The following is a 20841-nucleotide window of genomic DNA, read 5'->3' as shown; positions in this document are numbered from 1 at the left end:
CCATTCCCCACAAATACAAAACTCCCACTTCCAAACCGGTCTCTCAATGGGCCTAAAGTAGCTAGATCTCGTAGCCAAAGGTCCCAGTGCCTGATTACATCCTCCTCTCTTCCTGAAAGGCACGTTAGCAATACTTTCCTCCCAGCCGACTTGTGGTGAAGGGGTATAATCGATCAGCATCTCCACGCGCTGGAAATACGTGTGCCGCTCGCTGATGAAGTAGTCTGGCCTATGAGGTAAGACAGGCTCGGCGCTAAAGTTTATCTTCGTGGCCACTTTGTTTGGATTGTAGGGGAGCCTGACTGGGATGCAGTCATTTGGTGGAAGGATTCTCAGAACGAGAGGCTTTGAGTCGGGCTGCAAGCTTGGAGATCCAGATGTTGTGTGCGAACTGTGCTTCTCGGTACCAATCCAACTTCTTCACTCATTTTTTAGTACACCACGAAAGCCAAAGCAGCCATGGATGAGAGCCGGAAGGCCGCGTCACTGCGTGATCATAGCTTACGCCACGGCACGTACAATAACAATGGGGTCATCCTGTGGGCTGATGCATTCAGACCAACCAAGTCGCTCAAGGTTCAAGCTGCTGAGTCACACCCAGTCTAAACTTGAATAGTCATCGGAAAGGTAGTACTCCCGCTTGTTTTTCTCAGGATCAGGGCGATGGTGGATACCCTCCTCTTTTCTGCCTCTTTTCTCCCCAACCAGAGTAAAACAGTGCCAGGGCCAGTGCCCAAGCCAGCCTCTATAAAATCCGGATTGGGATGGTGAACTAAAGTGAGAAGAGTGTTCAAGTATAACAGACTTGGCGGATTGCATGCTCTGGAATTGGGCGGTGTTTACTCTCGCGATCTTGACGTCGGCTCGATGGGATCTCAATGCGTGATGACCATAGAACCCTGCATCGCACACTGGCTCTAGAAGTGTCATATTAAGGCCGTCTAAGTGACAATCCCGCGTGCTGGCCTGCCAAAATTATGCAAGAGATGATAGAGGACGGGGTTTTCTGGCCGCAATGCTTGCAATGCAACCGTGAAGTCGAACCAAAAGTCTGCAATCGTCAAGTAGCGCAAAGCAGTGCGCTGCTCGCTGAATAGTCCGGCGCGTTCAATCATCTTGTTGACCGTCAGATCCATTGGGCTACGGAGCGAAGCTATCCCACCGACATCACAAGAATCAGACAAGTGTTGCGAGCATGCGGACTCCCCTGTGTGAGATTGTTTGCAAAGCCATGTCGTGCAAATGTTGCAATCGTAGTATTTACGATGCACTCGAGCCCAGTTGATGCACCAATCGATGTTCGCAAATGCAATGACGTTGGCTTCGTTGTAGAATTGGCGGCACGTGAGGAGAGGGGCAGCGAGCTCGTATGAAGGAAGGATGCCCGTTGAGTCCCGACTCGATGAGCACCAGAAGGCGTACTCGTAGACTTGGTCGCGAAGCTCTCTCGGGAGTTTGGAGAAGAAGATGCTAGGCTCCAGCGGCACTGGGTCCATCGTGGAAGACGTAGGCTCAGCCAAGTGGATATTCAAAGGTAGACTACATAATTGGAAACGTGACGGCTGCCATGGAAGAATCTGTATGAGACAAGTCGTCAACACAGTGTTTTCGGAAGTTACCGCCATCCCAAGGCAGCTGCGAGTGCTGCGGAGGAAGTCCGCTCTGATTGGCCCCGCACAGACCGTCGAAAGTTGAAGGTCGACCGCAAAGCATCGCGAGCTCTTCAAGCATGATCAACACTTAAAACAAAGCTTTATCATACCGCGCTCCGGACTCCCAATCCGCTACGAAAAGCTCCACGTCTTTCCCCAGTACAAGACCTGATCCCTCGGAAGCGGAAACTCCACGCAACGCGCTTTAATTGCGCAACAACCAAATCTCCACCCACACACCATGTCGTTAAATGCCTACCTAAACAGTCCGGCCTCTACCTTCCCCTCCCCTCAACACCCCAGCTAACCCAAACTAGAGCGCGTAACCGTCCTAACCCTCGACGGGCGCACCATGATCGGCACCCTCTTCTCCTGCGACGGCAGCATGAACCTAGTCCTGCAAGAAGCCGTGGAGCGCATCATCCGGCCGCGAGAAGAAGAAGTGCCGTCAGAAGAAGTACCCCTGGGACTTTACATTGTGCGCGGCGATAGTGTGGCTGTAGTCGGCCGGCTGGACGAGGAGCTGGACAAGACGATTGATTGGACAAAGGTGCATGGGGAGGTTCTGGGGAGTACGAGACATTCATGATCGTGGAGGGTGGGAAATTGCTGGACACAGGGCGCGTGAGGAGGGAGGGGAGGGATGCTGTTTGGTTGGATTTGCATACGGAGGGAGGGATGATGTTTGGTTGGAGATGCATACGGAGGATGGTTTGCAGGGACGTGATACCCAAGATACTGGAAGAAAGACACAGAGTATGTTCACTTGAATCATGGATCAAGCGCCTATGCTGACCTTGCAGACGACGAAATGTTTGCCTATACCCATGATGAATTTACTCGAGAGCGACAGGAAGTTATCAACACATCAACGCTATACCTAACGCCATCCATGCACATCAATCCCTGACTTCATGCACCGATCATCTTCCCCATCACCTACTGAATGCTCCTCCCTACCCCCTCCCCAATCCCCACAATACTCTTATGGTCACTTGGGTTCGCCGCCGCCTCGTACATGACACTAACCGGTTCCTTGTTCAATTTCATAAAATCGCCCTTGAACGCAAGATAACTTATCCTAGTCTCCTCCTCCTCGCCCGCACTCCAATTGTCCTCAAAGAACAGCGCCAGGCTGCGCGTCGTGTTGAAATGCGCCCGCTTGACGGGTATCTCCTGGACCTCTGAGGTTTGGGAGATTGAGAGTTCTTGTGTGGGCGTGGCGTCCGAGGCGGTGTCGAAGTCCATGGCGTCGGCGTTGAGGAAGACTTTTAGCGTTTTGGGGCAGGAGGGCGAGGGCGAGGTGCGGATGAGGATTGAGTGCAGGCGCACTTGGCCCGTGAAGGGGACGATCATCAGGAGTTGTTCGTCGGCGCTACTCTTGATTTCAGGTTCGGGGTCGAGGCGTTGCGCCCATGTTTTCTGGCAGATGGCGCGGCCGCTGTTGGATTCATCTTCGTTGAGCGTGACGAGTTTGCTGAAGTCGATTTGTTCGTAGAGAAGATTTTGCAGGGCTGGCGTTATGTCATCGGTGTGGTCGTGGCCGTCGCCGCCGTGGTCGTGGTGCTCGTCGTGGCAGTGGGAGTGGTCGTGAGACATTGTGGGGGGGTTGTTTAGGTGGTGTTGGTGTTGATGGTGGGGGCGGGGTAGCTTTGAGCTTTGGGATCGGCAGGGTTCAATACTGTCAGGTACGATCGGTGGAAGGAAGAGGCTTGGAGTGGAAGTAGGAAGAAAAGCGTCGATATCAGGTGCGAGAGCTATGACGTGATGCCGAAGATCACGCAGGTGAAACATTGCCACTTGCAGTCCAAGACTGACTTCACTTCCCCGCAAATCGATCGTTGCCCTCACATGATGCACGTGGACAGCATCGTCAGGTACTCATAGGTCGAGTTTGAGATACATGACAACCTCTCGCTATGCGCCACCACGCCGAAAGCAACGTGTTGGACGATCGTGTTGTGCAGAAGAAACCCCAACGCCACGCTTGAATGCACTCTATATGCCGTCTAGATGCTTGATCATGCCAACATGGGCTGCGATGCCTGCTCAGCAGCTCTCTCACGTGCTCTTCTCGCAGCCCTGTCCTTCGCCATCTGGGCCTTCTCCTCTGCTGTGAATTGTGGTTGCGCGATAGGTGCGGTGGGCAGCTCTGGGACGCCGTTGACCTCGGCTTCGAGAGCTTCGAGCTCGTCTTCCACCTCGTCTTCGTCTTGGTTGGACATCTTGTTCGCAAGAAGTTCAGAGATTTCCTAAGATGTGTCAGCGTTGAGTGGCGATTACGATCAAAGTGCGAGACAACCTCTTGGTATGCTCTTGCCTCCTCGTTATCGGCAAGCAGCTTCTCCACGTTCTCGATGCCCCCCATCTCGCGATGAATCTCCTTCAATACGGCGGTGCCTTGCTGCAGCCCGTACAGGACATCCTTCTGCACCAGCGCGAACTCGACGTCGCTGGTGAGTATCTCCAGTTGCGCCAGTTGCGAGTCCGTCTTCGATAACAGCGATTCTTGGTACTTCTTCCGCCGCAGCGCCAGCTTCGCCTTATCCGTCTGCCCCTTAGCTAGACACTCCTTCGCGATCTCCTTTTCGCGGTCGGTAAGAACGGTTATCCGCTTCTGGTACTGTCGTAGCTTATCACGCTGGTTCTTCATATCCAGGATCGCCCTGTGCAGTCACCATCAGTACACGCAGCGCATCATTCACCGGGTGGTTGCATACTTGTCCTGGGCAGAGATCTTGTTCGAGCTACTAGAGTTCCCCATGGTGTTACAGACTCCATGAGCTCCCAGTGATGCGCATGAGACTTGGTGTCTCGCATGCTCTGCCTTGATTGACGTATGCACGGATCTAGCCGACGGCGCGCCGACGCTAGTCTTATCGATAAGTGGCGTATCGAACTTTTTTGTGGATGCAATTCGACATCACATGGGCAACGTCGTTCCAGACAGACGTCGCCAAAAAGTGCAAAAATTCGACGAAAAAAGGGGACCTTCTGTGCGACAACCTCCTGACTTACTCCTGAAATCACAACCGCCATGGCTCCCCGCTCCCGGCCCACCCTCCAAGCCGGCCTGGACAAGGAAGTGTACCAAATCGTGCGAAAATATCTGGACGACAAAAATGAGTCACCGTTGAAACTGCGGCTCATTACCATCTATGAATGGATTCAACGGTCCAATTCGAGCCTAAAACGGCGGCCAAAGAAGCAGATTGAAGACAGCATCGAGCGCGTAATCGACGTGATCCGTGAAGACGAGAGCGGAGACGACGAAGACGAATTGCTTGAAGTCGAGGGCGAGTTTGGGGACGAGAAGATTGAAGTGAAGGGTAGTAAAAGCGGGGATTGGATGAATAAGCAGATTGTTAATACTTGGGCCAGTAAGGAGCCGGCTGCGATGAATGGGGAGGAAAAGAAGAGCAAGAAGAGAGATGGGAAGAGGGCGGATGGCGAGAGGGAGAGCAAGAGGCAGAAGAAGGCTGCGGCTCCGGAATCGAAGATCGATACTGCACCACCAACAGGCCTAAGTCTTGCCGACCTCGGCGGTGTGTCCAAGATCAAAAGGCAGCTGAAAGAGCACCTTGTCATGCCATTGCTCTGTCCTCAAGAATACACTAGTCGGGAAATTCCAATACCACGTGGCATCTTGCTCCATGGACCGCCAGGCTGTGGTAAGACTGTCATCAGTCGAGCATTCGCGGCAGAACTTGGCGTTCCCTTCATCGAGATCCTTGGACCGTCTGTTGTTTCCGGAATGTCGGGCGAATCTGAGAAGCAGATTCGCGAACACTTTGATAAAGCGAAAGAGGTGGCGCCATGCTTGATCTTCATTGACGAGATCGATGTCATTGCACCAAAACGTGACAGTGCACAAAGCCAAATGGAGAAAAGGATTGTCGCCCAGCTACTTATCTCCATGGATAGTCTAGCCATGGAAGGGAATGATGGCAAGCCGGTTATTGTGCTCGCGGCAAGTAATCGTCCGGACAGCTTAGATCCGGCCCTCAGACGCGGTGGTCGGTTTGATACCGAGATCAATATGGGCGTACCCAACGAAAATATGCGAGAAATGATCCTCAGGGCTCTCACTCGCAAACCGAAACTGTCGGACGACGTTGATTTTCCATCCCTGGCGAAGAAGACGGCAGGATTCGTTGGTGCCGATCTCAAAGATCTTGTCAGTAAGGCAGGTACCTGGTCAATGGATCGATATCGAGAAGCGCTGGAAAAGCAGGCGGCGTTAGAGGAATCTGAAATGGAGGTAGATGAGGCTGACCCTTCAGAGGACTTCAGCGTCAACCAAGAGATCCGGCGCCTCGTCACGCGTGTACGAAATCCAGATGCTTTGCGCCCGCCAGGGTTCGAAGACACCGCAATCTCCATGGAAGCATTTGACGCCGTTCTTCCAGCCATTGTACCGTCATCGAAACGAGAAGGCTTTGCAACTGTGCCCGATACGACCTGGAGTGACGTTGGCGCTCTTTCAGCAGTACGCGAAGAGCTCGAAATGGCCATTGTGGAACCCATCAAAAGTCCGGAACGCTTTGCAAAGGTCGGCATCACAGCTGCGACTGGTGTATTACTATGGGGCCCGCCAGGATGTGGTAAGACATTGCTGGCAAAGGCGGTGGCGGCAGAGTCCAAAGCAAACTTCATAAGCGTCAAGGGTCCCGAATTATTGAACAAGGTAAGTCACTATCCCGCATGCGAATAACCAGCCTAGCGACTACATCTCCTTCACCAGCCCCCTCTGCCCACATCAAAAGCCATTGTATCATAATACCCTCACTAACCCACCCCAGTATGTCGGCGAATCCGAACGCGCCATCCGTCAAGTCTTCCAACGCGCTCGCTCCTCCGCACCCTGCGTCGTCTTCTTCGACGAATTCGATGCCCTCGCCCCCAAACGCAGCACCGAGCTTCACGAAGCCTCCGCCCGCGTCGTAAACACTCTCCTCACTGAACTTGACGGCCTCTCCATGCGCCAAGGCATCTATCTCATCGCCGCCACCAACCGCCCCGAGATGATCGACGAGGCCATATTGCGCCCTGGGCGCCTGGAAACGAGATTGTACGTCGGCCTGCCGAGTCCGAAAGAGCGCGTGGATATTTTGAGGGCGTTGATCAGGCAGAGGGGCGTGTTGAGTGCCGAGCTAGCGCTATTCGGGGAGAGGGACGAGTGCACGAATTTCTCGGGCGCGGATCTGGAGGCGCTGCTCAGGCGCGCGGGACAGATTGCGCTCAGGCGCAAGAGCGATGTAGTCGAAGAGGCGGATTTTGCGGCTGGCGTGCATGAGATCCAGCCTAGCGTGGGGGATGTTAGGAAATACGAGGTGTTGAGGGAGCGGTTTGAGACGAGGACGTGGTAGTCTGATGAGTAGGCGTGAATAGATTCACGGGAGTATTGGGGTTCGGAGGAATGCTGGGGATGGGTTGAAGGTAGCCAGCCTCCTCCATCTCAATATCATGGAACTACATGGCGAACATACATCCTCGCGCCCCCTCCTATTTCCTGCCAAATACCCAGCCCAGCCTCACCGCTATCTTCCTCATCCGCCTGTTCTTTACATTCTTATCCTTTTCTTCAGTATTCCGCATTATGTTCTCCCGCGCACACTCAAAGCAGTTGTGTCCGTCGTGGCTGCGCTTGTACTTGACCTTGTACAGCCGACACGCGCGGCCTACTTCCGGCTCGCGGTCGGAGGGGATGATGACGCTGCAGTAGTCCCAGCGCAGAAAGCTTGTGTGTTGGCAGGTGCGCGGGCGGTGAAGGATTTCTGTGCACATTGTTGGTTTTGGGGGAGTGCTGCGGTTGTTTCTTGGCAGTATTGATTATGGCTGACGGGAGTTTGCGTTGATGTTGTTGGGTGTGAAAGGGAGGAGTGAGGGTGATGGTGGGCATGATATAGTGAGCGGTTAAAGCTTTTGGTCATATTTATGGGATCGGAAGGTTCGCGTTTCCTCGCTGGTCGGGTAGGTAGAGAGCAGCAAAAATGCTCGTTGCGCTGCCTGCTAAGCGTTCATTCACTCCGTTGTCGATTCGTCGATCGCGGAAAGAGGCTTAGAGATTAAAAGCCATCTCCATTGGCTACATCATGTCCGTTACTTGTGGATCTAGTCAAGGATCTAAACATTGAATGTGTGTGCCCCTTGGTGCTCCTCGGATCAAAACTCGTTACGAAGACCTCATCAGTATTTTCGCTGCACTATACCCCTTTGCATTATGCCCATGCGCCCTCCTACCTCTTTTAGTAGATTCTGTAAGATGCTGTCGTTCACTGCACTAATCATGGACATGAACACCGCACCAGTCATATGTGATGGTTATTTTCGACCGTCGGCATTCCGCGGACGTCATGCCTTGAATAGTAGCACATCACAGCACAATTGCGTCCAAGCAGCACATACATACCTCTTCCAGCAACTATTGTGAGTAAGTATCGATAGCTGCACTAGTTGAGGACATACATGCCGCACCAGTCAGATGCGAACCTCACGACTGATCGACGCAATCTCTTGGGCTATGCATGGAACGATGCATTAATACCGTACTGTTATATGCAAGGAGCATGCTCATTCCTTTTTCAGCAACTTTTGATAACATGTATTGATCACTGTGCTAACAGTGGACATTGACGCCGCACCAGTCACACCGTGAGTTTTGTCGCCGGGCATCATCACCGCGCATGCAAGGCGTGCGCAAGTGTCGAGTTTAAGGAACAGTGCGCCACCATCAGCCTCATCCACATTTCTGGAAATAGGACATGAGATGGTCGAAACAACGTAGAAGCTCTTAGTGTATGTGATTATTTTTCCTCGTTCCAGATTTCAAGTCATGAAGAAGTTTGGCATAATGGACAGGACCATATCAGAGGAGCCGCATGTCGCCGGCAGGATTCTAACTCGACATCTTCGCTTGTGGGCGAACTTGATTGTGGAGATAATTTATGCCGGCAAAGTAAATCAGGCCACTTTGGGTTGTCTCGATGAGGAAGTTTGCGTCTCATGCGTGGAAAGCATGCGTGGCGAAGGCATAGGCCGCCGCACCACTAACATGCGAGAGATCCAATCCGCGGAGTGGGGACTGTAATACTGACGAAAAATATACGATTCGGACTAGATCAACATTCTAACAATACAAACTTCCTCGCACACTACTGGGTGGTATTCCGGCATTGGTCAATAAAAACCTTTCTGCGCATTCAACTCCTTCTCCAGCGCCAACAATCCTCCATCTCCATCTAGCATCCCGGCTGGGTGACCCATGACGATAGCTTGCCTGGCGCCCAGAACATGTCCATGATCATCACGGTCATCGAGCGGAATGGTCACATCATCCTCTTGCTCACCTAGCCCGTCTCCCTCGGGTTTCAAGAACTTATCGAAGGCGACAGTTCCCCTGATACTACCAGTCTTGTCGTAGCGGATAATCATGGATCGCATGTCACTGATCCAGCGCTTGCAGATCTTACAGACATCCATTTCACGACTAACATGCGTGCGCTTGATTGGCTGCGCGCATTTCGCGGCCGCGAGTTGATGGTCTGGCAAGTTCGCATAGTTCAGCTCAACGCTCGGCGCATAGGTGTAGGAGCCATTGCTGGAGGACGAATCACGTGCCGTCCCTATCGACGACCCCGAGATTGTGCGCCGCGATGCAGTTGTGTTGGAGCGCGACAGCGAGAAGAAGCCGCGCACGGATGAGGAGCGTTTTGGCGGTGCTGCAAAGGCGTCTGTCGCTGGGGGAGACAGTGGCGGAGAGCTGGGACCGCCGCGATGTTCATTGAGTCTCGCGATCGCTTTAGGGCAAAGTGTCCACGGCTGCTTATGCGACTCTCCCAGGTGGCCGCAGCCGTTATGCGAAGTGTAGTTGTGGTAGCACATGGGCAGTGTTTGTAGCGTGACGATGACGTAATGTTCGGATAGCGGCAGTTGCTGTTGAGGCTAATGCAGGGATGCTGTGGTTGCGCAAGAAGACCCTGGGGCTAGATAACGTAGGAAGTTTGCTGGTGCAGGTGAACGATCGATGCACATGACGAGGGGTTGTAATGTACTGCGCGACGGATAGTGAATGTTGGCTCTCTTGTTATGATTCACATGTTGGACAGGCTGTGCCTTGATTTTGGCCATTGAGCGGTGTGTGATTTGCACAAGGGTTGGGCCACCCAACTGGCACGTCACGTGTCGATAGCGACGTGGCACCCGCGACGATGGGACATCTTACTTCTTCGAGCCATCTCAAGTCTCGTCTTGTCTCGGTCCGATTCCCATTCGGTCCAGAACGTCACTGATGGGCCGCTATTTTTGGAGATGGAATCAAACCGTGCCACGTTCATTCACTTTTGGCGATGTATGAGATCACTACCCTAGCAAATGGATTGATCACGGCGTGCTCAGCATGTCGTAGAACCCTTTGTTATGGGAAGATGCGCTGCGCACTGCTGCAATGAATTGCTATCAGAAAGCATTCAAAATGTGAAATGCCAAATACCCCAGTTCACACAGAAACCTTCCAAAGTTCTCTGCAACAGTAGCAAAAGGCTACCAGCATAGTTCATACTGCACACAGGTCGTGTCAAACTATGGTTTCAAAGATGAGACATCGGACGGGCCAGTAGCTTTAAGTTAGTTCAAAGAGACAAGAAGAGACTTCAAAGTGCTCTCGGGCTGTCTCAAACAGGAGGAAAACATATGTCGACCAGCCGGCACTTGGAGTCCGAATAGATACAATCTTTGGGTACACGGAAAACGCCATGTGGATGTGGCGTTGCTCTGGACCAGGACCAAATTTCTTTCACTTACAAGGCTCCCGAGATCTCGGTGACAAGGCATCGCTCTGAGGCACAGCCTTGTTACTTCGCTATCGCCGCATTACCATACCTAAAAATCCATCTGTCAAGCTGTGTGTCGCAGTGGACGCCTCATCCACCAATACGCCTGCTTGCGCCTAGCCGCAAATTTCTCAGGGACTGGGCACACAAGCCGTGTTCCGTCGAATCCCTCTGATTCGTATAATCTTTGAGCCTGATCTGATCCCTCAACAACAGCCTGAGGTCACTATTCAGCAGATGGTCCTGTCACTTTGCTGGGAGACTCACCTCTATACCTAACTTGTCTGCCTCCGCAAGGCCCCATCTCACCAATGCTCGCCCAGCTCCCATTCTTTGGTAAGCTGGATCTACCATTAACATATCGAGCGCTGGATGGGTAAGCTAGTAATCACTTAAGGCATTCGATTTCCAAGGTTGGCATCGCAACATACCAGCCAGATGAGCTTCAGTCTCTTCGATTAAGCGCTGTCTCGCAGTGAAGAATTCTTTGAACATCCCTTTTGCGAATTCTTTGTCATCTTCAGTCTGCCAATAATCACCATCGAGCTCAGGCTGTTGAGGCACCGGACCGCCGTTGTAGATATTCCATTTCGCCGCAGCGACTATTTTCTCGCTTTTGGTCTCGACTAGTTTGAGGAAGACACCGTGTTGATCCTCATGGAACGATTTCAGCAAGCGCTCACTTCCTGCTTTGCGTCCAGCTGGTGTGTCGTGGTGCGGGAAGATTGCGTCCATGTACTCATGATCGTGGCCGAATGACAGCGAAACGAGTTCAAAGACGCGGGGGATGTCTTCCTCGGTGCAGTGCTGGATTTCAAAGTTCGTCATTCTATTGCAGTGTGTAGAACACAGTGGGAAGATATGGACTCGAGGATACAGGAGAGAGAACGTCATGATATAAATTCTGTGGCTGGATGTCCAAGCTCGGAGATTACTGACTAATGAATCATGCATATGTGAGTTGACAGGATTACGTTCCTGTAATTCACATGTGTGGTAATCTCACCCTATTTATATCTAGGCTGACTGGATTGGCTACCTGAGTGCTAAGTTCTGATCTGTACATAGTGCTTACCACTAGCAGACTGTCCTGCTGCCGATCAATGATCCGCGTACAGGTTGTGGAACACGAAGCTAGATCCACGAGGTGAGGATTGCTACAGATCGACACGCTTATGTTCGTCGACTAAAAGGATTGATTGCGCTACCCCGCAGTATCACGGTGATGCGGACTTGGAATCTTCCATTAGGCAATAAGTTATGCACACTACTTCTGAATCCAGAGTACTACCTAGGTACGCATAGTGTAAGAACGTACCTTGATATCTTGTGTGAGCATGCATATATTTAAAGGCTAAAAAGGTAATAAAAAAGGCTTGTCATTATGGAGCTTTAGCCATTACCGTGTGTGGCAGCGTTTATATAGTTACTAGCCCGGGTAGCGAGAGATTAGTCTTTTTACTCTCGACACTATGCTACTATGCCACATTACCATGTTGACTGGTTCTAAGAGGGGATTTCAGGTGGCTGTGAAAGCATCAATTGTTGCGCTACTTCTTGCTGCTGTATCCCGACATGATAGCTTAACGCCCTAGACTCGTTCATCGACCAAACATTCCGAACAACCATCGAACGCTACTCGCTCTAGCTGTGCACGTATGACCTTTACATATCCAAGAGCTCCTCAACCATGTTCTTGGCCTGTTCCTTAGCATCTACATCCTCAACCTCAAGCCAATCAGTCAAGACCGCGATGAGCCGCTCACAAAGCTCCTCACGCCCAGCCTTCACACTATGCAAATTGGCAACCTGATTGCCTTGTTCCATGTGCAATCTATCGCGCCATATCCGCGCAGTGTCGCGAGCCTGTATAACATCGCGCACCAGCATTTGAGTATGATGTGAAAACACAACACTACCGTTGTGATCGTGTATGAGAGTGGTGTTGCGGACAGGCGCGAAAACGTGGGCCATAACGTAGCTATCGTAGTCTTTGAACAAAGAGTTTCGGGCGTCGTTGTAGGCTTGTTGTTGGATGGCGAGGAGGGACTCGCGGGCGCGGCTGAGGGTCATGGTTCGCCGAAAATGAGGCTTGCTAGAGGCCTTGGGTTGGGAGTCGGCCTCGACGGTGACTTCGGAAATGATAGGCGTCTCGACGGTGGGCGAAAGCACTTCGTCTTCAATGAGAGTGAGCCCGTCTCCGTCGAAAACTTCCTCTTCCTCGCCAATCGTTGGTTTTCCGTTGTCAACTGTAAAGTACGCCTCGATAGAGGAACCGGTCATGTCATCGTCAGAGTCGCCTTCTGCATCGGTATCAAGCTGGTCGACTGCAATGATACCTGCATCAACTCCTTCTTCGTCTCCATCGTTCTCATCTGCATCGGCGCCGACAGCATCAACTTCCGTAGCTGCCCAGGTAGTGGCCATACTCGCGAGAAGTGTCAATGCATGCACTTTCCCGTCTGTTCCATTCTGCCGCCTATCATCCCGATCCTTCCGCACTGCAACCATATACTGGCATATAGCATCTGAATTCCACGTCTTGACTATGCTGATGTCCTCTCCAGCATGGTCTAGGAGATAAAGCATATCCGCCTTGTTAACTTTCGAACGCCACGATCGCTCGGACCACTCGACGTCGAGACTGCCCACTGAGCCATTGAAGCGCGCGTGGTGCAGAGTTCCATTTAGACGGACGACAGGGGATCCATACTTCCGTTGTCTGCGCTGGGGCTTTACTTCAGGTACTTTAGGTGCCTCAGATGCAGTAGTTTCTTTGAATGAGCGAGGCATAGGGCGTATGAGTCGTACGATGTCTAGCATGGGGTTCTTTTCTCCGCCAGCGGATACCTTCGGGGAGCGGTCTCCCAGGCGGTGATCGTCAATGTCCATTGACTCCAAATGTTCGGACATGGTAGCTGCCAGTTTCGTCGGAGGTTAAAGAGTGAGTCAAGAAGAGACTGAATTAATTCGAAAGAATTTTTGCGATTGAATTGAGTTTAGTAGGAGTTGATTGAGTTGATGTAATGAGTGGCGGTGGTGAGTTGTCGGAGGTTGGAGAAGGGCAATATGTATATCTAAGGGCAAGAGCTCGCTTATGTTTGAACGCAGGTTAAGCCTCCAGAAGTGAATTGAATTGGCTTGGGTAGAGTCAACGCGAGCAGTGAGGCTGACGTTACATTGTTCATGAGTAATGGCATATTTCCCCAGTCTTTCACTGCATCTTGTGTGGGATCGATGCCCCGACAGGAGCGCTGCCTCTAATGACAACGCCATGTTAACGTAGAATTCAAATCAAAACATCACACAATGTGCGACTGCAAGTGACGACCGGCAGGATCAATATAGATGTTTCCAAACCCCAAGAACTCAATTCCAAATTGTAATAGTCCAGGAGGCAAATCAAGCTTTCAAAATGAAATGCTCAATATAACGGAAGCAACGTACATACATCCAGAGAGTGATTTGGCACAATATCACGATACCAGACCCAAGAAGTCAAATACCATATCCTGACATCATTCGAGAACTTGTTAAAAGTTGTTTCCCAGTGTCTGAGACGACCGGGGAAAAGACATCACATTGATGACAAACTCTAGACATAGGCCAGAAAGACTTGAGGGACTACAACACCTTGGGAACACGTATATTTGTTCAACTCGGAGGAGCACTACCTCGCACGTTCAAACCAAATTCATTAAACGCTCAAATGGAAGAGCTATAATACGAGTCGAAATCCAAAGATCTATTTATTCTGGCACATGGTTGCGGACACCACAAAATCACATGCCACATCGTTCCCAGCAAAAGTAACGATTAAACTCTTCATGCATTTCTGCGTCTTCTTACAACTACAACATCATAACAAGTCATCAAGGTATCATCTCATATCTTCATCATCCCCCACTCCCACCTCCTTTTACACTTTTATTCCAAGTTCTTGCCCGCACCACAGTTCTGTCCGTGGTGTGCATGACCACCGTCGTCAAATCGTGCCATGAATCGCGAACTCTCAGCATTCCTCTTCCTGATTGTCGCATTCGCCCTCGGAATACCCTCAAAGCTCAGCGCATACTTAGCCACACTGTTCGCAATGCTTTGGGTGTTAAGCAGATAAGCGTCTTCCGCAAGATTGTTAATGTCGTCACACTTCTGGTGGTAGCACGCATCGAGCGGTGCGCCGGCCTCGCCGCCAAACATAACCGCCTCCTGTTCCGTCTTGAGGACCTCAGCGCCGGTGAACAGGCCACCGGATGGAATGCCGTTCTCGAGGAAAGCGGCGTAGTCGGAGCGCAGGGAGAAGAGCGAGGGCACGTGAGCTTGGCCACGGTTCTCGTAGAACTGCTCAAAGTCCTTCTCGATCTTGTCCGAGCCCGTGGGGCCGGAGAAGTTGAAGGCGCTGCCGTCGCCGTCGTAGATGCCGAGGACGTAGTTGGGCGAGGCGATCATGTCGAAGTTGAGGTATGCACGGATCTTGCTAGCTTCGGTGCTGTTGCCGGAGAGAGTGCCGTTGAGCGTCTTGAGGTAGTAGAAGGAGCCGAGTTTGCCGAATTCTTCGGCGCCCCAGAAACCGAGGCGAACAGCGTTCTTGATCTTGTACTTTGCGAGGGCGAGGCCGACGACAAGGGAGCCGATGGTGCCGGAGCCGTCGTCGTTGATGCCAGGGCCAGCGTAGACAGAGTCGGAGTGGCCTCCAATCATGAGGACGTTCTCGTGGTCACCTTCCTTGGTTTCGGCGATGACGTTGTAGTTGGTGCGGTTCTCGCGGATGGCATCAACGAAAAGGTTTGCTTGGACAGTACCGTTGCCAATCTGAGAGAGGAGAGCGTTTCCTGCCTCCTGAGTCATACCAACGACGGGTGCATAGTCGCCGTCACCACCAAGGGTACCAGAAAGAGGGGTGGCAGCTACGTTGTTGTATATGACAGCTCCAGCAGCTCCGGCAGTCTTCGCGTTGGCGGCCTTGATGGCGAAAGTGCATTCGCCACGAGAAATTACGGCAATGTTTCCAGAGACGGCCGATGGGTAGTCTGCAGCAGTGCATCCAAGGCTGCTAACTTTGACAAGAGTACCATTCACGGTGCCAGAAGGTCCATATGTGAGGTACTCAACCGGGACCGCCTCGCCGTTTGCAGAAAACGTGGTGGTGGCAGCCGTAAAGAGCTCTACGAATGGCTGCTTGTAGACATCGTAGGCGCCAGTTGCGAGCAGAGTCTGGTAGAGCCACTCAGTGGTAGCGTTGTGGCCGCCACCGCCGAAAGCACGGTTTCCGCCGTTGGCATCGGCAATATCCTGGAGCTTCTGAGATCCAGCAAGCAAGTCCTCAAGCTTGACGTCCTTGATCAAAGCGGCCTCGGAGATCAACGGCTTCTCACTTGGGGGAGAGACGACTGGTGGGTTGGGAGCGACACCATACTGTGCAAGAGATGGCGCAACAAGCGCAGCGGCAAGAAAAGCGTATCTCATATTGGCGGTTGAGATTTATGAGCGAGGAGACTGCTGCTGAATTCAAAAAACTCAGAGGATGAGCATGATATATACTTTACCTCGTATCCTTGCAGCAGTGCAACCAGAAAGGTCCCTTGCTGATCATCGATCGCGCACTGGTTGGTCTTAGCCCATAAAGGCAGCTGGCAATGTCGAAACGAAATTCAGGAACCACAGAGAACACGGGGATCACTATGCAGTCGACCGCTATCCGGGTGTTAGGTGCGGCGACAGATAGAAAGCATCTTGGCGAGGTTCTGCACTGTGATACATGGGGCAGGAGGTTATTTGGTGTCTTCGGGCGAGTCCTCATTGGGCAGGCGGACAAATTTATATTGGCCCAAGACTCATCCGCCGCTTGGCGGAAATGCGCCACAATGTGGACAGAGCAACTTCATTTGTGCTTCGTTCGCCACTTATGCCAGATCGCACTGAAGAGCCGCAGGTGGGGTAGGTGATGGCCAAGTTATGCATCGCGAGCTTGATAGGAATTCATCGCTGGAAGAGGCAGGCACAGTCTGCATAGGCCGAACGTTCCGCGGACTGCTTGGTCGGACCACTCGTCTGTATTCATCGACGTTACAAAAGCTGCGAGTAGGGCCAAGAAAAACAAACTGAATAGTTATGAAAGGTGTTGGTAGACGAAATGCTTGCTGTGATTAGCCTTAGGACCACTGCTTTTCGGTGTAATTCCACATGTTCTTAAGTGGAGGCCTGTACTGTCTCAGTTGAGTTTTGTTTCAAATTGCTGATTTGAAAAAGGCTCGAGGATATCCAGGATCCATTCAAAGTGAAATAAACACATAGAAAAGATTAATGGCTATCACAGATGAGAGTGGGGAATTTTCGTGGTCGTGGTCAAGCATCAATTATGTGTATTAGGTGACTGCAATTATGCAGAAAAGAGGCGCAGAAAGGTTCCGGGTACGATGCCATCGCTGTTAAACCAAACTTCTAGATGCCCTTGCCCTCCTGGAACTTGACGACGAATGCGCCACGCTCCATGGTGTTGATCAGAATGTGGCCACTCTTGAAGAGACCATAGCTCGACCAAGTGCCAACAAAGTCAACAGCGCCACCACCGGGCAGGTCGTCATCTTCAGGGTAGACGTCGAAAAATCCAATTTCCTTCACACCGTTACCAGTGGGGTCACTCGGGATGGATCGTACGTCCAATATGCGAAGACCGGTGCCATAGTTGGATTGGTATGCAAGTCCGTTGGCGACGTATTGGTTGTGGTCAACACCCTTGGCGCCCGATTTGTAAAGTCCAGTTTGCTTGGGTGCTCGGAGCGAAGAAATGTCCCAAATGTAGGTGATGGGGTTACCTGGAATTCCAGGGCCAACCTTGTCATACTCATCGTACTCGTCATCGAGGAGCAAGTACTTCTGGTTCATTGGGTCCAAGACAACACCTTGGTGAGTGTAGGCTGCGCCCTCGTAGGAGGTAATTGAGAGGACCTTCGATGCCTTCTTGTCGGTCACATCATAGATTGTGAGTGTGTCCTCGTTGTAGCCGTAGCAGATCTCACGTCCCTCGAACTCCTTGTCAGGTCCGCGGTAGATCAGGCACTGAGCATCGTGCACGTAACCATCCTGGGAAGCACTGCACTACGTTAGCAGCTGCAAAATAATTCGTCCTGGGGCATTGTAAGCTTACCATCCAGGGCTCGTAGGGTTAGCTGGGTCGGAGATGTCAATGAAGATGATTCCAGACTTGCAGGCCGAAGTCCTAGGCACCGCTCCAACTGAGTAGATGAAGTTTGTCTCCGGATTGGTGACAACGTTGTGGGTACGGCCGTTGGGAAGGCCCTTGTAATGACCCGCAAGATCCCTCTGGTTACTGAATGTCACAGGCTTTGCCGGATCGACGGTAAGCAGTTTCTGTTGGGCATTAGAAATGGCAAACAGCAACTGGGCTCGCATACAAACCTTCATGTCAAAGATCTGGATACCGTGGTCGACGGCCTCACTTCCAATGATCATGAGGTTGTTCTGACCACGGATTTCGCGCCACGTGCTGGGCGTGGAGTACTGAGGCAAGCGTCCCAAGTACGACAGCTTGCCTTCCTTGGTGATCTCAGCAAATGCAGCTCCGTCCTGCTGGCCGATGGCAACAAATTCGCGCCCATCATCAGAGGTCCATCCTGTTGATAGATTAGCCCGAAAAGTTCCATAGCACTATCGGCGCACACATACCCCATGACGAAGAGCCAACACCACGAGTGCTACCAAGTTCCGCGTGCGACAGGAAGTGGAGGAGATCGAGGTTGCTGCACTTGAACGTATCCGTGCTGGTAATAGCAGTGCCGTTGATACATTCGACCTTGTCCTTCACCTCCCTGTACTGCTCGGACCTGTAAGCACCGGCAGCCTCCTGGATGGCCCAATGCTCATGCTTGATGGCCATGTTGTTGGCGTGTCGGATGCCTGAGTCGTACAACTCAGCGGCCCTGAACTCATCCTTTGGCATTTCCTTCGCCGCCGCAAGGGCGGAAAGCGACAAAAGGGCACTTCGGATGAACATGTTGACAGACGTGGCGAGGTACTTGGGAGGTCGCGTAACCTTCAACACGCTCCTGAGGTGATCTCTTTATACCCATTTTGAGACATAAGAGATGCTCGCTGGTGTCGGATTCGCCCTACGGCTCAACCTGGCAGGTCGTCACGGTACCTTCCCCTTCTTGCCTGCATGCTCCACGCGGTGCTCCATCACTCAATGCATTGATTGGTACTCTGGGCATGTGTATGTAGAAGCCGACTGCCGTGGATACGGGAGACTGGGTATACTAAATTAATCAAATGCGATGACCGATGGAGTAGGCCACCGGATAGGCAGGAGGCTTCGGCGGCTACATTAAGCCTACTTGGCATCGGCGGAAGGAGGTTTTAATTCGACTGCCAACACATCGCCAAGCCTGATCGACGGGCAAACAAATACATCAAGGGAAATGGTGAGGATGATAAGCACTCCTGGGTGCATTCGCATCGTTGGCAGCTTCTGCATCTGTCAACTTTATTGCCAGAGTCGTGCTGTGTGACCCGGCATGATCCAGCTCTTAGATGTCGCATCGACACGATAGGACAAAAATTGCCCATTGGCATCCCGAAAGCGCGATTTTGCCATCCAGGCCTTATCAGGCCCAGTAGGGAGGTCCAATATCGATGAATTCATGCGTCGGATAACATCATTGCAGGGCTGTTTGGCGATTGTGGCACCCGTGGCCGGTCCGAACGGCAGCGTTGCACTTACAAGACTCAGCCGCAGCCACAAGACTTTGTTCCTGAGTAGCCAGCGATGGCACGATATTGGACACCCGGTGTACATGTACTGGGCATGGTAAAACACGTGAGTCGCGAATTCTGGTGTCGTTTGCTTGTAGAGCGGTAGCTGTCAGACGCCCTTACAGGTGTGGTGTACGGGTCCATGTCTTTGTGGCATCGCAATCATACCTGGCGTTGCACGCATGTCGAATTTTCGTTGTGATTCGCGACGATGCGTTCGTCGACACGGACGCGGAGTTTGGTGTGAGGGCGCGCGCGGTGGAGTCGCCCATTGTGCCCCGCCCGGCCAAAGCCGTTCCAGCCCAAGTGGACCCATGACATCAACCACAACAAACAGAGAGAAGCACAAGGAAAGCGCGATCGGGAGGAAACGTTGTGATCGGACAGGGCCAGAAGGATTTGATTCTAGTTTCTATCTGCTTACTCATGCCATTGTATAGGTCGTTCCACATGTCTCGTTATGCTTACCGCTGCCGCAAGCAAGCTCGTCAAATGTCCGTCCCCGAGAGTCTCAACAGACTGTCAGTAGCCATCTAGGACATGGTGGCCTCAACCTTCTTCAGGCAGTCCTGGAACTCCTTCCAGTCGTACATGATGGCAGCACACTTGGTCTCCTCGGTGAGAAGCTTGGCCATCTGCTCCATCTTCTCCTTGCCCTCCTCGATGCCGTAGATGCCGACGTAACCGATGCAGGGGATGCCAGCGCGCATGGCAGCAGTGGCACCGCTCTTGCTGTCCTCGACGGTGATAGCCTCAGAAGGCTTGACATGGAGCTGCTCAGCCGCGTAGAGGTAGATGGCGGGGTCAGGCTTGGAGCTGGGAGGGCTCAGGGAGGTGGCAGCCGAGTAGACGTGCTCTGGGGGGAAGAAGTGGGCGATGCCGGCCTTCTCGATGGAAGCAACGACACGGCTCTTGGCGGAGGTGCTGACAACGGACATTGGGTAGCCCTGCTCCTTCAGCTTGTTAAGCTCCGCGGTGACACCAGGGCACTCGACCGCCTTCTCGCTTAGCTTGCGGGTGACGGCGCCGAGCTCCTGCTGGACAAAGTCGTCCATCTCGTCGTCGGCCATGGTGAAGTTGTGCTTCTTCTGGAGGCCCTTGAGCATGCCACGGAAGTTGTGGCCAACAAAGTCCTCGAGCAGCGAGTCGGCTGTGTAGCGCTCCTTGATGTTGTGCTTCTCCATGACAATGTTGGTGAGGTCGGCGCACGCCTCAAAGGCGAAACGCTCCGACTGGACAAGCGTGTTGTCGCAGTCGAGCATGATGTACTTCGCCTGCCATGTGTGTTAGCGGGGTAGGTGGGGGAGTGTTTTGGTACGTACCTTGCCCATGGTTGCGGTCGGTGGGGGAATGTAGGTTGGTGGGGTGTTTGTTTGGTACAGTGATGTCAATTGACGGTGCAGAGGAGGCAGAGAAGAGTGGTAGAGATGGTAAGTGGGTGGTATCTCGGACTTGTTGGGGCCCAAGGTAAATAAAGCAACTCAGTAGCGTGCACTGAGCTGGCAGGAGCGCTACAGCATGGGGGAAGGCGGGGCGATCCCGGAGGTAGTCGCGCTACGTCATTGGTGCCAGCACTCCCCCTCCGC

General features: G+C 52.4%; 13 protein-coding genes across 13 annotated transcripts; 2 read left to right on the top strand and 11 right to left on the bottom strand.

Annotated features, from left to right (window-relative positions):
- Positions 1-941: 941 nt before the first annotated feature.
- SNOG_08787 (hypothetical protein) lies at positions 942-1496 on the bottom strand (the record flags this gene model as incomplete). The annotated part of the gene is made up of 2 exons (XM_001799043.1): positions 942-1207; positions 1265-1496. The coding sequence occupies 2 exons, from the start codon at positions 1494-1496 to the stop codon at positions 942-944; spliced, it is 498 nt and encodes a 165-aa protein (XP_001799095.1).
- A 641-nt stretch (positions 1497-2137) lies between these two features.
- On the top strand, positions 2138-2562 carry SNOG_08786 (hypothetical protein; the record flags this gene model as incomplete). The annotated part of the gene is made up of 2 exons (XM_001799042.1): positions 2138-2408; positions 2456-2562. The coding sequence occupies exons 1-2, from the start codon at positions 2207-2209 to the stop codon at positions 2560-2562; spliced, it is 309 nt and encodes a 102-aa protein (XP_001799094.1). The 5' UTR covers positions 2138-2206.
- A 29-nt stretch (positions 2563-2591) lies between these two features.
- On the bottom strand, positions 2592-3251 carry SNOG_08785 (hypothetical protein; the record flags this gene model as incomplete). Its single annotated transcript, XM_001799041.1, has 1 exon — positions 2592-3251. The coding sequence occupies one exon, from the start codon at positions 3249-3251 to the stop codon at positions 2592-2594; it is 660 nt and encodes a 219-aa protein (XP_001799093.1).
- Positions 3252-3673: 422 nt separating this feature from the next.
- SNOG_08784 (hypothetical protein) lies at positions 3674-4416 on the bottom strand (the record flags this gene model as incomplete). The annotated part of the gene is made up of 3 exons (XM_001799040.1): positions 3674-3864; positions 3936-4318; positions 4373-4416. The coding sequence occupies 3 exons, from the start codon at positions 4414-4416 to the stop codon at positions 3674-3676; spliced, it is 618 nt and encodes a 205-aa protein (XP_001799092.1).
- Positions 4417-4689: 273 nt separating this feature from the next.
- SNOG_08783 (hypothetical protein) lies at positions 4690-7021 on the top strand (the record flags this gene model as incomplete). Its single annotated transcript, XM_001799039.1, has 2 exons — positions 4690-6339; positions 6455-7021. The coding sequence occupies 2 exons, from the start codon at positions 4690-4692 to the stop codon at positions 7019-7021; spliced, it is 2217 nt and encodes a 738-aa protein (XP_001799091.1).
- A 136-nt stretch (positions 7022-7157) lies between these two features.
- Positions 7158-7439, bottom strand: SNOG_08782 (hypothetical protein; the record flags this gene model as incomplete). The annotated part of the gene is made up of 2 exons (XM_001799038.1): positions 7158-7209; positions 7270-7439. The coding sequence occupies 2 exons, from the start codon at positions 7437-7439 to the stop codon at positions 7158-7160; spliced, it is 222 nt and encodes a 73-aa protein (XP_001799090.1).
- Positions 7440-8831: 1392 nt separating this feature from the next.
- SNOG_08781 (hypothetical protein) lies at positions 8832-9536 on the bottom strand (the record flags this gene model as incomplete). Its single annotated transcript, XM_001799037.1, has 1 exon — positions 8832-9536. The coding sequence occupies one exon, from the start codon at positions 9534-9536 to the stop codon at positions 8832-8834; it is 705 nt and encodes a 234-aa protein (XP_001799089.1).
- A 1252-nt stretch (positions 9537-10788) lies between these two features.
- SNOG_08780 (hypothetical protein) lies at positions 10789-11311 on the bottom strand (the record flags this gene model as incomplete). The annotated part of the gene is made up of 2 exons (XM_001799036.1): positions 10789-10814; positions 10915-11311. The coding sequence occupies 2 exons, from the start codon at positions 11309-11311 to the stop codon at positions 10789-10791; spliced, it is 423 nt and encodes a 140-aa protein (XP_001799088.1).
- Positions 11312-12148: 837 nt separating this feature from the next.
- Positions 12149-13396, bottom strand: SNOG_08779 (hypothetical protein; the record flags this gene model as incomplete). Its single annotated transcript, XM_001799035.1, has 1 exon — positions 12149-13396. One exon carries the CDS (start codon positions 13394-13396, stop codon positions 12149-12151), a length of 1248 nt encoding a protein of 415 aa, XP_001799087.1.
- Positions 13397-14292: 896 nt separating this feature from the next.
- Positions 14293-15949, bottom strand: SNOG_08778 (hypothetical protein; the record flags this gene model as incomplete). The annotated part of the gene is made up of 1 exon (XM_001799034.1): positions 14293-15949. The coding sequence occupies one exon, from the start codon at positions 15947-15949 to the stop codon at positions 14411-14413; it is 1539 nt and encodes a 512-aa protein (XP_001799086.1). The 3' UTR covers positions 14293-14410.
- An 864-nt stretch (positions 15950-16813) lies between these two features.
- Positions 16814-18533, bottom strand: SNOG_08777 (hypothetical protein). The gene is made up of 4 exons (XM_001799033.1): positions 18170-18533; positions 17903-18117; positions 17631-17854; positions 16814-17576 (listed from the first exon to the last, which is right to left on the bottom strand). The coding sequence occupies exons 1-4, from the start codon at positions 18495-18497 to the stop codon at positions 16925-16927; spliced, it is 1419 nt and encodes a 472-aa protein (XP_001799085.1). The 5' UTR covers positions 18498-18533; the 3' UTR covers positions 16814-16924.
- Positions 18534-19029: 496 nt separating this feature from the next.
- On the bottom strand, positions 19030-19527 carry SNOG_08776 (hypothetical protein; the record flags this gene model as incomplete). The annotated part of the gene is made up of 3 exons (XM_001799032.1): positions 19030-19103; positions 19224-19246; positions 19424-19527. The coding sequence occupies 3 exons, from the start codon at positions 19525-19527 to the stop codon at positions 19030-19032; spliced, it is 201 nt and encodes a 66-aa protein (XP_001799084.1).
- A 101-nt stretch (positions 19528-19628) lies between these two features.
- On the bottom strand, positions 19629-20694 carry SNOG_08775 (hypothetical protein). Its single transcript, XM_001799031.1, has 2 exons — positions 20578-20694; positions 19629-20529 (listed from the first exon to the last, which is right to left on the bottom strand). The coding sequence occupies exons 1-2, from the start codon at positions 20584-20586 to the stop codon at positions 19789-19791; spliced, it is 750 nt and encodes a 249-aa protein (XP_001799083.1). The 5' UTR covers positions 20587-20694; the 3' UTR covers positions 19629-19788.
- Positions 20695-20841: the final 147 nt, after the last annotated feature.

This window comes from Parastagonospora nodorum, assembly GCF_000146915.1.
Source record: "Parastagonospora nodorum SN15 chromosome Unknown scaffold_13, whole genome shotgun sequence".
Classification (NCBI taxonomy): Eukaryota; Fungi; Ascomycota; class Dothideomycetes; order Pleosporales; family Phaeosphaeriaceae; genus Parastagonospora; species Parastagonospora nodorum.
Note: the sequence above shows the minus strand (reverse complement) of the source record. Positions and strands in the feature narration are given on the sequence as shown.

What these genes read in the sequence shown, in the direction of transcription:
- SNOG_08777 (XM_001799033.1), bottom strand. Translation starts at nt 18,497, where the DNA reads ATGTTCATCCGAAGTGCCCTTTTGTCGCTTTCCGCCCTTGCGGCGGCG. An exon ending in TGTTGGCTCTTCGTCATGGG is followed by an intron (nt 18,118 to 18,169) that starts GTATGTGTGCGC and finishes ATCTATCAACAG; the next exon opens with GATGGACCTCTGATGATGGG. An exon ending in TCCAGATCTTTGACATGAAG is followed by an intron (nt 17,855 to 17,902) that starts GTTTGTATGCGA and finishes AATGCCCAACAG; the next exon opens with AAACTGCTTACCGTCGATCC.